Here is a 14,591-nt window from a genome sequence, read left to right on the forward strand (position 1 = left end):
CAGCATTCAAAGAAATCTCTTTATTTGAATGGAACAGAAACATCTCCCCGTTTCAAGTCAGACCTGCCTCTTCACCAGGAAATAGTAGCCTTCACAGAATGATTAAGTTTTGCTCAATTAAATACCATTTTTAAAAAACCAGTTCTATTTGATACACAACTAAATCAGAAATTCTGACACTGGATTTAAACAATTCTGTAAATGTATCAGGAATAACCTTTCCTGTAGTAACTGGATTTAAACTACAGAAATGTTATCCCCGGAACATTTACACAAATGTTGGCTATGTACATGCTCTGGGGTCTGAACACTAGTGAAGAGGCTTTGATTCTTCGTTCTATACTATTCAGCTTCTGGAATATAAATGTGAGCTACAGGATTCATAATAATTTCCTCAGTTATAGCTATGTTTCACACCAAAATTTACAAAAACCGATTTCACTTGTCATACTGACTCACACTATTGTGTAATATGAAACATTTAGCCACACGCATTCATTAACTGCTCAGTAAGGAACAAGACAAGCATATGCAGGACTTGAAGTCTGCCAGGCACCTATCATCTAGAGATTTATATCCCAGCCTCCTTCCTTTTCCTGACAGCTGCTGGTGGGCAAGTACCAGGGGGTTTCTCCTGGACTCTTTTGGTGGATGTTCTCCTCCCCACTTGAAAATCTTTCATATCTATTTTGAGGCTGAAGTAGAGGACTAAAACCCACCAGGAAGGCACAGGAGAAACCACCCCCAATTGCATAGTACAAGTCCTGCTCCTATGCAACCAGCTGTTTAGAAGCGAAGAGAACTGGGATGTATCAAGCTGCTGTTTCTGGACACATTTTAGGGGTTCTTTCCCATAGTCTAGTAGGTAGCTGAAAAATGTAAAGTTCAACCCCCTCTAGCTGCTTAAAAAGAATGAATTCCTGCCTCCCCCACACACACCTGCAGCAGTCAGGTCTGTTTGAAAGAAGGGAATATGAAGCAGGATCTGCTAGTCTACTCCTCCAGCAGTTTGTTTTGGGGTCGTTGTCGTCCTACGTCACTCCAGTATCTTCCTTTGCTGCTCCTTACTTTACCAAGCAGCATCTTAATTAACTTGATATTCTCAGTTTTACTGCTGCCCACATGGTATTGAATACAAGCACTGAACCTGGTAAGTTTTGTAACCGCCACTCTACTGCTTGAAGCAGGAACAAACCTGCGATTCCACAGAAGCAGTCTAGCTTATGTAGATACCAAATACCTCAGTAGGCAAGGTCTTGTTTTCATCTCGGAGAAAGGTTTTTCAAGCCCTGGGTATATTAACCAAATCCAGCCGCCTCCCCCGCACACACACACTCCTATTAAACTTCAGAAATAAAACATATCTGGACACAGACAAAAAGACAAAAAACAACCTTTTTGTAACCATTGTTCTTCAAAATGTGTTGCACATGTCCATTCCAATGTACATGTGTGAGTGCCCCGAGCACAGTTGACAGACATTTCTCTCTCAGCAGTATCCACTGGGTCAGCTCTAACGCCCTCTGGTATAGTGTGCTCATAGCACCAGTATAAACGGGCCTCGCCGAACTTACCCTCCTTCAGTTTCTTCTGATCGACCGCCTCCAAAGAGGCAACAGAAGGTGCATTTTGGAACAGACGTGCAACACATCATGAAGAACAGTTACAGAAAGGTTAGTAACCATTTTTCTTCGAGTGCTTGCACATATCCCTTCCAATGTAGGTGACTTACAAGCAGCTGCCTCAGAGGTGGGTTCAGAGATCAAGGGCAAACTGACTGCAATACAGCCCAGCCAAAATAGTCTCTGGCCTGTTGTGTAATGGCATATAGCGTGGTGAACATATGAACCGACAATCAGGTTGTCACCCTGCAGATGTCCTGCATTGGAACCTGTGCTTAAAAAAGCTGTGGAAGAAGCTTGAGACATTGTAGAGCCATTAGGTTAGCCAGGGTGAGATGCCTTGATACATGAAGTGATCCACAATGAGATTCTCTGTGGCGAAATGGTGAGACCTTTCATTCTTTCTGCATCGCTATAACAACTGAGTGGATCTGTGGAATGGTTTGTTCCTTTGTATGTAGAAGGCCAGGGCACTGAAGTCGTAACACCCCAGCAGCGTCTGCTGGTTTGCTATATGAAGTTGCAGGCTCCCTGAAGAGTAAGCCTTGCGCCCAAGGAGGTCCAGCTTCTTAGGGTCCTTTGCCTTGGGCAGAGAGCTTGGCCCTCACTGGCAGTCTTGCACATTGGCCACTGCAACCACCAATGAACCCAGAGGAAAAGAGGTAAAGAGGAACTTATACCCCTTGGCCAGAACAAAGTATTTACGCGCCAAGTGTTTTGCTGTTGATGGAAGGGAGGCAGGGGTTTGCAGTAGCGCCTTAACAGGGTCCACAATGGCATTGTGTAGAAGCAAAGCAACTCTGGACAGGACCACTGACTATAGAATATCCATGAGGCCGTGTCACCTCCTTAACCACCTCCGCTTGGACCCCTAGGTTTGAGGCTACCCATTTCAGTAGGTCTTGGTATGCCTTGTGGTCATCTGGAGGTGGGGAGACCCCACACGCCACTGTGGCTTCATCCAGAGAGTATGAAGAGGAAGCTAAACCCAGATGGGGAGCCTGAATCGGTGTCCACGGGAGCCTCAGGGGCTTCCTCCTGGGGTCTGGTTCCAGGGTCGGTACCAGAGTCTGGTTCCAGGGTGTGTCTACACAGTATTAGGGATACTGTAGCCTCCAAGACGACCGAATAAGATCACCTTGAAGGGGTCCCTTGCGGTGGACGAAACCCCCACGGGTTCCAAAAAGGCAACTGTATGGTGGTTGGGCCCCATGGGTATGGTGGCCAGGCACCCAGAGGTCCTGATGAACTCAGTGCCGTGATGGACTGGGAACACCAAGATCGGTCACTTTGGTGGGGGAATACTAATCCTCCTCCGAGTCCGATGAGGATGAAGAGATGCGTTGCGGAGATCACGGCGGTGCCGTGCCAGTGGGTGCTGGAGAAGGCTGCCTGGGGCACCTTGAGGCTGTCAACGAGGATTTCCTCTTGGACAGCTGACACACTGACTGTCTAGGTACTGGCATCAATTCCCTGCTGTTTGGGGTCACTGGCGGTGCCAAGCCCTGACTATCCGGGGAGCCTGATACCGGCAGGGTCAAAAGATCCCTGGCAGCCGCAAATGCTTCAGGGATCGACGGGACCAAAAACTGGCCAGTACAACGGGCTTGAGTGGGCATTGTAGGATGCTGTGGAACCAAGGCTGTGGGCACCTGGCAACACGGTACCGGGGATGAAGAGCAGCCCGGCATGGGTCTCGTTCTCCTAGTCTTTATCCTTTGGCACCAGAAACCAGCTCTTCTCCTGGTGCTTCTTAGGCACTGGCGAAGACTATCAGTGCCGAGGGACTTGTGTTAATAGAGGAGCGCTCTGCAGCGAGGCTGAAGCTGCGGGTCCGAGGCCAGTCTGAAGGCTGCCTCCATGAGGAGGACCTTCAAGTAAGAAGCGTGGTTCTTCTAGCTCCAGGGCTTGAATTCTTTACAAATTTGGAAGCAGTCTTTCCTACGAGCTTCCCCTAAACACTTGAGACAGTTCGAGTGCGGATTGTTCAAAGGCATAGACTTGCTGCATGAAGGCAAGTCTCGGCACCAGGACAAAGGACAACTCTGCTATCTATGGACAGAGACGTCCAAACTATCTAAACCTACCCTAACTACTAAAAACTATGAGAACTATTTACACTAAAGATTAGAAAACCATTAAGGGAGGAGATTGCCAGCAACGATCACGGGCAGTAAGAAGGAACTGAAGGAGAGCAGGGTCGGCAGGGCCCCTTATACCGGTGATACGAGCATGCAACACCAGAGCGCGTTCGAGCCAATCAATGGATACCGCTGAAGGAAAAATTTCCAGCAACTGGGCTCGGTGTGCACACACACTTACATTGAAATGGATATGTGCAAGCACTCAAAGAAAGTGGTCAGATTTTAATGCCATGAGAGGCAATTATGGTCATCTGGTCAGAATTCTGCACAAAGCAGGACAGAGAATTTCACCAAGTGATTCCTGAATCAAGCCCGTAACTTCTTGTAAAGCTATAGCACACTTTAGAAAGCCATCCATCAATCCCAATCTAAAATGTGCTAATGTTACCCATTATTCTGAATGGGAGTAAAATCACACTGAAGTTCAGTTTCCTTACCTCTTATTGACCTCATCAAGTTCTGCTCTTAGCTTTCCTATTTCAATCTGCAGTTTGGCCCTCTCTCTTGCAGTCTCATCCAGAACTCTTCGGGCATCAGCCAGCTCAGATTCATAGAGGGTCTTGACTCCACTCACCTAAGATACGGAAAGAAATAGATACAGTGATTATCCTAAAGACTGAATTTCAAAGTAAAAAAAAATAAGTTTTATTTCAATGAAATCTCTATTTATGAAAGTGACTAATGGCTTTCTTGATTCTTGTCTTAAAACAAGAAAGATACACCATGCTACTCTGAACAGAAAGCATGGACCTATACTGTTTAGAAGTGATCCATTCCTTTAATTAAGGATTTATTTAAAGAACAAAAATAGAGAAATGAACATTCACATGTTTACGGCACCCAAGTCTAAGAACCAAACTGAAGTGGATTAAGCCCTAGGATCAGATACTATCTATTCCCATTTACTTAGAATATTACCGCTTTATAGGGTTACTTGAGGTAGTATCATCCCTTAGATATAAGCCACAAGTGACTTTGGATTGGGGAAATTAAGATTTGGTATTTTAACCCAGTTTCACATCTTTAAATTTAGAATCCAACAATTAGTCTGGCCAACAGTTTATTTCCAGTAATAACTACAAAGACATGCTTCCACTCCCGCTTTTCCTACTATGCAGTAGGAGTTTCCCCGCTGAAAACCTAGAAAATGTAAGCCACTTCCACGCTGCCTCCAGCCACCCATCCAGTCCCTTTTTCTGCCTAATAGCCTTCTCTCTTTATGCTTTTGTTTTTAAGTTGCCAAGCTTTTTCTACTTTTAGGACACAATGAGACCATAAGCCACATATAGCAGGTACAAGATTTTAGGTCCAACCAGGATCACTGCAGGTGATCTATGAATGATTATGGGAACACTCTTCAGAAGTATGAAGAAGATTAACAGCAGCGGAAAGATCCGGGGGGGGGGGGGGGGAGAAGAGGACCAAGACACTGGTGAAAAGGAAGAGAAACTTGATGACAAAGCAGGAGAGACAGATAAGGAAAAATAAAGCATGCTGCACTATCTCCAGAAAAGCCAATTTAGATCAGAAAGTGGCAGCAGCAGTAAGAATGATCTTAAATACCTAATCTGAAGAAAAAAATGGGGTACAACTACGATTCTCATCCTGTTACATTTCTGAAGTGAGGCTTGTTTTTGCCAAGCAAAACTTGACAAATTACTTAACACACACGAGTCATTTTTCAGTGACGTAACTTTAGTTTACTTGCTGCATATGCATTCTTACTCATTTCCTTTGACTCACTGCCTAGTATTTGAAGATCTAGTCACCAGAAGTTTAGTTTACACAGCTGAACCATGGAGGTTGTATGTAGCACATAGGAGCTTAGCTCAGTATGGAAGTACCGAAATTTAGGAAGTTCTCCTCAGAGATTCAGTATGGCTATAATAAAAAGAACAGGAGTACTTGTGGCACCTTAGAGACTAACAAATTTATTAGAGCATAAGCTTTCGTGGACTACAGCCCACTTCTTCGGATGCATATAGAGTGGAATAAATATTGAGGAGATATATATATATACACATACAGAGAGCATAAACAGGTGGGAGTTGTCTTACCAACTCTGAGAGGCCAATTAAGTAAGAGGAAAAAGAAAAAAAAAAAAACCTTTTGAAGTGATAATCAAGATAGCCCAGTACAGACAGTTTGATAAGAAGTGTGAGAATACTTACAAGGGGAGATAGATTCAATGTTTGTAATGGCTCAGCCATTCCGGATTTCTACATAGATTGCTTCCGTCAATGTGCAAAGGCTGAAATTGTGGAAAAGCAACGTCACTTGCCCCATAACCTCAGCCATGCTGAACACAACGCCATCTACAGCCTCAGAAACAACCCTGACATCATAATCAAAAAGGCTGACAAAGGAGGTGCTGTTGTCATCATCAATAAATTGGAATATGACCAAGAGGCTGCTAGACAGCTCTCTAACACCACATTCTACAGGCCATTATCCTCTGATCCCACTGAGGATTACCTAAAGAAACTACACCATCTGCTAAAAAACTCCCTGACAAAGCACAGGAACAAATCTGTACAGACACATGCCTAGAACCCTGACCAGGGGTATTCTATTTGCTACCCAAGATCCATAAACCTGGGAATCCTGGACGCCCCATCATCTCAGGCATTGGCACCCTAACATCAGGCTTGTCTGGTTATGTGGACTCTCTCCTCAGACCCTACGCTACCAGCACTCCCAGCTATCTTCGAGACACCACTGACTTCCTGAGGAAACTACAATACATCGGTGATCTTCCAGAAAACACCATCCTGGCCACTATGGACGTAGAAGCCCTCTACACCAATATTCCACACAAAGATGGACTACAAGCTATCAGGAACAGTATCCCCGATAATGTCACAGCTAACCTGGTGGCTGAACTTTGTGACTTTGTCCTCACCCACAACTATTTCACATTTGGGGACAATATATACCTTCAAGTCAGCGGCACTGCTATGGGTACCCGCATGGCCCCACAATATGCCAACATTTTTATGGCTGACTTAGAACAACGCTTCCTTAGCTCTCGTCCCCTAACGCCCCTACTCTACTTGCGCTACATTGATGACATCATCATCTGGACCCATGGAAAAGAAGCCCTTGAGGAATTCCACCATGATTTCAATAATTTCCATCCCACCATCAACCTCAGCCTAGATCAATCCACACAAGTGGTCCATTTCCTGGACACTACTGTGCTAATAAGCAATGGTCACATAAATACCACCCTATACCGGAAACCTACTGACCGCTACACTTACCTACGTGCCTCCAGCTTCCATCCAGGACACACCACACGATCCATTGTCTACAGCCAAGCTCTAAGACAGAACCGCATTTGCTCCAACCCCTCAGATAGAGGCAAGCACCTACAAGATCTCTATCAAGCATTCTTAAAACTACAATACCCACCTGCTGAAGTGAAAAAAACAGATTGACAGAGCCAGAAGAGTACCCAGAAGTCACCTCCTACAAGACAGGCCCAACAAAGAAAATAACAGAACACCACTAGCTGTCACCTTCAGCCACCTACTAAAACTTCTCCAGCGCATCAGAGATCTACAATCTATCCTGAAAGATGATCCTTTACTCTCACAGATCTTGGGAGACAGACCTGTCCTCGCTTACAGACAACCCCCCAACCTAAAGCAAATACTCACCAGCAACCACACATCACTGAACAAAAACACTGACCCAGGAACCTATCCTTGTAACAAAGCCCGATGCCAACTCTGTCCACATATCTATTCAAGTGACATCATCATAGGACCTAATCACATCAGCCATACCATCAGGGGCTCGTTCACCTGCACATCTACCAATGTAATATATGCCATCATGTGCCAGCAATGCCCCTCTGCCATGTACATTGGCCAAACCGGACAGTCTCTACGCAAAAGAATTAATGGACACAAATCTGACATCAGGAATCATAATATTCAAAAAACAGTGGGAGAACACTTTAACCTGTCTGGTCATTCAATGATAGACCTGCGGGTGGCTATATTACAACAGAAAAACTTCAAAAACAGACTCCAACGAGAGACTCTGAGCTGGAATTGATATGCAAACTAAATACAATCAACTCAGGATTGAATAAGGACTTGGGAATGGCTGAGCCATTACAAACAATGAATCTATCTCCCCTTGTAAGTATTCTCACACTTCTTATCAAACTGTCTGTACTGGGCTATCTTGATTATCACTTCAAAATTTTTTTTTTCCTCTTACTTAATTGGCCTCTCAGAGTTGGTAAGACAACTCCCACCTGTTTATGCTCTCTGTATGTGTGTGTATATATATATATCCTCAATATTTATTCCACTCTATATGCATCTGAAGAAGTGGGCTGTAGTCCACGAAAGCTTATGCTCTAATAAATTTGTTAGTCTCTAAGGTGCCACAAGTACTCCTGTTCTTTTTGCGGATACAGACTAATACGGCTGCTACTCTGAAACCTATGGCTATAATATTGCTCCTGTACACAGCACTTGCCAGTGACACCAATAGAAATGTAGCAGTTTTCACATCCAGAGGACCTTTCATTCTGGGTGATCCATCAGTGCCATACCTAAGGGTACATTGGAATCACACACTATTTGATGCAACTTTCCATAGGGTTTGATTTCATTTTCACCAGGAAAATCTCCCACAAAGAGACAGACTTTAAGATCAGAAGACCATTATGATTATCTAGTCTGACCTCCTGCACAACGCAGGCCACAAAATCTCACCCACCCACTCCTGTAATAAACCCATAACCTATGTCTGAGCTATTGAGGTCCTCAAATCATGGTTTAAAGACTTCAATGTGCTCGTCAATTGAAAATGAACAAATTAGACTTAGGAAATTGGAATTTCAAATCTTTCCTAGGCTATATCAGGGGTAAATTCTTCTGTGCCACACCCAGTGTGTTCTTCCATCTAACTCACGCATTGCTCAACAACATGGGACAGGGATGGTGTCCCTAGCCTCTGTTTGCCAGAAGCTGGGAATGTGCAAATGGGGATGGATCACTTGATTACCTATTCTGTTCATTCCCTCTGGGGCACCTGGCATTGGCCACTGTCAGAAGACAGGATACTGGGCTAGATGGACCTTTGGTCTGACCCAGTACACCCGTTATGTTCTTAACATGGGGACAGCACACAGTATACCACGAAAAAATTCGATCCTTAGACAGTTCCATGAGCCAGAAAAAGGAGCAACCCACAAAGCAGAAGATGCTAGAAGAAGAGCTAGAGCTAGAGCTAGAAGAGCTAGAGACCACTGTTCAAAACCTGTGGAATCTTAAAGCCTGCTGAAGGTTTTCAGAGGCTCCTATGGTCTCTGTTCCTCCAGTACAGTATGACTGAGTGGAGTTGTTGCTGAACAAATGCTTCTGCTCCATCCCCATTCAGCATGCCAGGAGTCTTAGGCCTGGTCTACACAAAAGTAGAAACATTATAACTATATCAGCTGGGGTCGTGATTTTTGCCAGCATTGCTATACTGGAATATGCCCTAGTGTGGATACAGATGTATTGGTATAACTGCTTGTCCAAGTATAAGCACGATTATACCAATACAACTGCATCTACACTGAACTGGTTTTGCTGGTAAACTATGTTGGAAAAACCCTCCTAGAACAGACAAGCCCTTATATAAATGGGAGAGTGGCTTTGGATCCTATGTGCCTCCGACAGCCTGCAGTAATGAGATGAGGGAAAGATGTGAACTCCACCACACAGTCTGTTACACCCTGCTCATTTTTTTCCAGCAAATTATGCCAACTAGTGAGGATTTGGAGATTATGTAGGGTTGGAGAGACTGTCATTTCTGGCACTGTTACAGATCTGCTACCCTAGCAGCTGCACAGAGGCTCCATCTATACTAGGGGTTTGTTGTGGGTGGTTTTTATTCTTAAGTTTCCCAGTCTTGCTAAAACCAGTAGAGATAAACTGATATTCACATTATACACAGGCCAATGGTTGCTGGCCATGTTTACTACCATGTTATGCAACCCTGTTCAGAGCAGTGCTAACCAACTGTGTCAGAAGAGGCAGTCTATAGTAGGACTCTTCGTCTTAGTTTAGAGATGCAGTTACTGGGTACATTAGGCCAGTTTGTGCTGTTATGGAACAGTTGCTAAGTGAGTGAACTGAATGTCATTCTTAGATCTCAGATTGAATAGTATGCACTCTTTAATAATGTGTCTAAGACCTAAGATAGACCCTTAAGAAATCCAAATACACCCATTATTCAACATTGGTGAATAATGATTCACTGCATGCCCAATTATATTTCTCCCCAGCAACTCCATCTTCCTTAGGTAGTCTCACATCCAAGTATTGAATGTGCCTAACTGCTTAGCCTGCGAAACTTGATAAGATCAAAAGTCTGTGCATTTGAAACTGAAAGACAAACACTAAACCAAGGTGCAAGGCTTGGGGACAAAATTCCTGTCTACGTATTTTAGTATTTAGTTCCACATTATACTCTAAGACAAAGGAAGAGTGTATTGTAAGTGTTTCAGGGTGTAATAGGCACCAAGTAATGTATCTTTATGAAGCACTTGTGCCAAGGCACAATAGAAGTACAATAAAACAAAGCAGCGGCAATTCAGTAAGGAGAACGGCAGTCAGATCTTTTACATCATGTCTGTTTAGAGATAAAAAAATTTCTCCCACACACTTTCAGGTTCACTTTAACTATTTAGGAAGGACAGAATGGATATGCGAAGATGTGGCATTCTATATCAGAGATTCCATTACCTATTTTAAAGTTAATTCAGAAACAGGACTTGGAAGTCTTCTGGATCAATGTTCTAACTGATGAAGCAAGAGTTGGGGCACCAATGTTACAGACAATGACAAGACATTCTTTAAGCATCTTTCTACCATGTATAGGAACAAAAAAGCTGCGTTATCTTGGGATACACTTTGGGCAAACAGACCAGTCTCAAATAAGATGTTTTTTTGGGGGGGTTGTTTTTTGTTAAAAAATTATTTAAAGGAGTCAAATTCTCAAAGCTAAATAATGGAGGAATTTATTGGAAAAGTTTCTGTTCACTTTTAGTTTTTTTGGTCATCAAAAATATAATATAACTTTACAGTTCTGTTGCAAGAGAGGCTACTTTGGTTTGAAAGCCATCTTGGTTAAGTGGGGACATTAAGCAACAACACAAAAATGAGAAAGCAGATGGAAAAATAAGTGACAGATGATAGTCGGAGGATGTAGGCAATTGATGGGAGAAGGAAATGGTAACCATATTGGGACCACATATTGATAAGGACAATAAGGAGGAACTTAAAAAAAACAGGAACAAAAGAACATTAAAATTCTGTTGTCACCTGAAAAGACTGCCAGATATCCAAACTATAAAAGGCTACACAGCTAAAGGGAAAGGAGTACAGAAAATTTGTTTTAAAAAGCATTAAAACTGGGTTTTAAATGCTTTAACTATTTGTGTGCGCGCACACACGTGCACAACAGTAGAGTGAGAATGAGAGAAAGCCAGTGGCAGAGTTACAGAACTCTAGACTACAGTTAACCATTCAGTGTTGTAACAGTAAGCAAGGGTTTTGGTAAGATCTTATTCCTTGGTGGACCTGAGATCCCACAAAAGATGCAAGTGTATTGGTAGGAAGATTGAGTTTTCAACTGCCAATCCAATTAACCCATGTTGTCTGGGCAGCCAAAATCGAAACCATTTCTGCCCCAAAATTAAGGAATTCACTTCTATTTTTTCTTCAGTATCCCCCACCCTTGCCACTTCCATGGGATGCATCTTTTTGCCACATACCACTACGTTCAGATGCATCACAACACTGTACACAGAGGTGAAACAAAGGCCCTCCACTCAGCTTAGACTCCTCCACCTCCTGCTACATGATAGGAGAGAAGGTCTAAAGCTACTCCCTTGCCCCAGCTCTACAGTGCCCAGGCTGAATGGAACAATGCCCCCCACTGCAGACTCAATGAATGGATTCTTCCACTTTGGGTAACAAGAAATATAAGGACCACTGAACAACTGTGCTTTTCATGCAGTCATGGAGTGACTATAAAGCCCCAATTGATGTCCTGCAGCCAAATACTGACTTCAAGTAGAAGCCATCATCTCTCCTGTTACAGACTTGTTCCTTGGACAACATCAGCCACAATTAGGGCAGCAGATTTTAAAAGAAGCCATAAGTCAAAGCGCAATGATGATAAATTTAGTAAAAAGTCAGAGGTTTAGTGACTTGTGATATTTGATAAAAAATATCCTAACAAATGAGGGGACACCCACAGCAGCAGCACCCTCCACCCCAGCAGCACCCTATCTCTAATCCTGGCCCAATGCAGAGGGAAGGCATAACTGGAGAGCAAGCCTGCCCCACATTCATGGGTGGCTCCTCTGAACCACAAGGCTGGACCCCAGGTTTGAAAAGCAGCCCATCTTTCACTCACACCAGTCATGGTCACCGGCAGCTCCTGTGTCCCTCAGGGCTGACATGGCTCTTTATTTCCCCATCATAGAGTCATAGACTTTAAGATCAGAAGGGACCATTATGATCATCTAGTCTGACCTCCTGCAAAACGCAGGACACAGAATCTCACCCACTCATTCCTGTAATAAACCCATAACCTATGTCTGAGCTACTGAGGTCCTCAAATCATGGTTTAAAGACTTCAAGGTGTAGAAAATCCTCCAGCAAGTGACCCATGCCCCACGCTGCAGAGGAAGGTGAAAAACCCCCTCGGACAATCTGCCCCGGAGGAAAATTAATTCCCAACTCCAAATATGGCGATCAGCTAAACCCTGAGCATGTGGGCAAGACTCACCAGCCAGACACCCAGAAAAGAATTCTCTGTAGTAACTCAGATCCCACCCCATCTAACATCCCATCACAGGCCATTGGGCATATTTACCGCTAATAGCACTGCTCTACAGCCAAAATGCTTCTGAAATAAATGTAGTCAAACTTTACTAATTCTGGGTCACTGAGAACAAAAATGAGGCTTAAAATTATTGATTGGCTCTAGTTTTCAAGATATGTTATTGGGTCAGTATACACAACCCTTGACTTGGGAATGGCGGCGGATAAGTGAGTTATAAAGGGAAGGGATCTCAATTTAAACCAGAAATGACTAAAATACATCTTTGACTGGATCTATGAATACATCTATGACTGGGTTTGGACAGTACTTGCTTTTTAGGCAAAACAATGAATGATGCAATCTGAAGCTGGTATTGCATCATACATATGAATTGCATACATGTTATTCCTAGAAGTCATGGATGATGCAATCATTACGAAGCATACATCACTCTGCTGAACAAATTGCCCTACATCAGCTCTAGAAATCATACAGTGTCGTGCTCTTATTTGTCAGTGTTTGATTTTGCAAAGGGACACATTTCTGTTTAGACAAAGTGAGCAGAGATGCCTTGTACTTGTGTGAACAGTGCAGATAACTTCTGCTATGTTTGTGGTGAAGTAACTTTTGCATCACAAAAGCGCAGTATAACCACTATGGTTAAGAAAGCCTATCACCTTTATTTTGGCTGCAAAATTGGAGATCAGGACAAGAGATGGGCCCCACACATGCTGCAATACTTGTGCAACAAATCTTCGCCAGTGGTTGAACAGGAAAAGGAAATCTATGCCTTTTGCAGTGCCAATGATTTGGAGAAAGCCAACAGATCATACCAGCAATTGTTACTTCTGCATGGTACCTCCAGTTGGGAAAGGTGTGTCTAAGAAGAAAAAGTGGACTGTGCATTATCCAAACATTCCATCAGCTATATGCCCAGTACCCCACGGAGAAGGGCTGCCGGTTCCTGACGCAGCAGAATCATTCTCACTTGAGTCAGACGAGGAAGAGGATGAAACTTCTGGTCCTGAACCATCAATGTCACAGGACCCACATTTCTCCCATCCTCCTCCTCTGAACCACACCTCATAACACAAGATGAACTGAATGACCCTGTCAGGGTTTGGAACTACCCAAGAGTAAGGCAGAGCTGTTGGGCTCCAGACTACAGCAGTGGAATCTCCTGGCAGGTGATGTTAAGGTTTCCATGTTCTGTGACCGTCAAAAGGCTCTTGTCCCATTCTTCTTCATGGAAGGTGATCTTGTAGCCTGCAACAACATCGATGGTGTGATGGCCCCCTCAACATCGTTCATGATCCAGATGAGTGGAGACTGTTCATTGATTCATCAAAGACGAGTCTTAAAGCTGTTTTACTGTATAATGGCAATGTTTTGCCATCAATTCCAGTTGGTCATACAGTCCATATGAAGGAAACCTATGACAACATGAAACAACTTTTGAGGTGCATAAACTATGACCAACATCAGTGGCAGCTTTGTGGCGATTTGAAGGTTGTTGCTCTCTTGCTTGCTCTGCAGACTGGATACACAAAGTACTGCTGTTTTTTCTGCTGGGATAGTTGTGCAAGAGATTCCCACTACATCAAGAAAGATTGGCCACTCCGACAGTCATTGGAGCCTGGGAGGAAAAGTGTTCAGCATCCACCACTTGTTGAATCAAGGAAGATTTTGTTATTACCCTTACATATCAAGCTGGGTCTGATGAAGAACTTTGTCAAGGCATTGACAAAACACAAGCAGCTTTCAAGTACCTCCGTGGAAAATTTCAAAAGGTTAAGTGAAGCTAAGATAAAGGAAGGTGTCTTTGTTGGTCCTCAGATTCGTGAACTTCTTCGAGATGATGCATTTGACCATGCACTGCGTGGCAAGGAAAAGACTGCATGGAAAGCCTTCCAGTTAGTGGCAATAAATTTTCTTGGAAACAACAAGGCAGACAACTACAGGTTGTTGGTGGAAAACCTCC

General features: G+C 43.6%; 1 protein-coding gene across 1 annotated transcript in view; it reads right to left on the minus strand.

The window, feature by feature from the left end:
• Positions 1-14,591, minus strand: part of LMNB2 (lamin B2) — a 151,321-nt gene that overhangs the window by 40,773 nt on the left and 95,957 nt on the right. The window contains exon 3 of the mRNA XM_034755603.1: positions 4,204-4,340. Within this exon, the coding sequence (XP_034611494.1) occupies positions 4,204-4,340 (137 nt within the window). The remainder of the gene's footprint in view (positions 1-4,203; positions 4,341-14,591) is intronic.

The sequence above is a fragment of the Trachemys scripta genome, chromosome 22 (genome assembly GCF_013100865.1).
Source record: "Trachemys scripta elegans isolate TJP31775 chromosome 22, CAS_Tse_1.0, whole genome shotgun sequence".
In the NCBI taxonomy this organism is placed as follows: Eukaryota; Metazoa; Chordata; order Testudines; family Emydidae; genus Trachemys; species Trachemys scripta.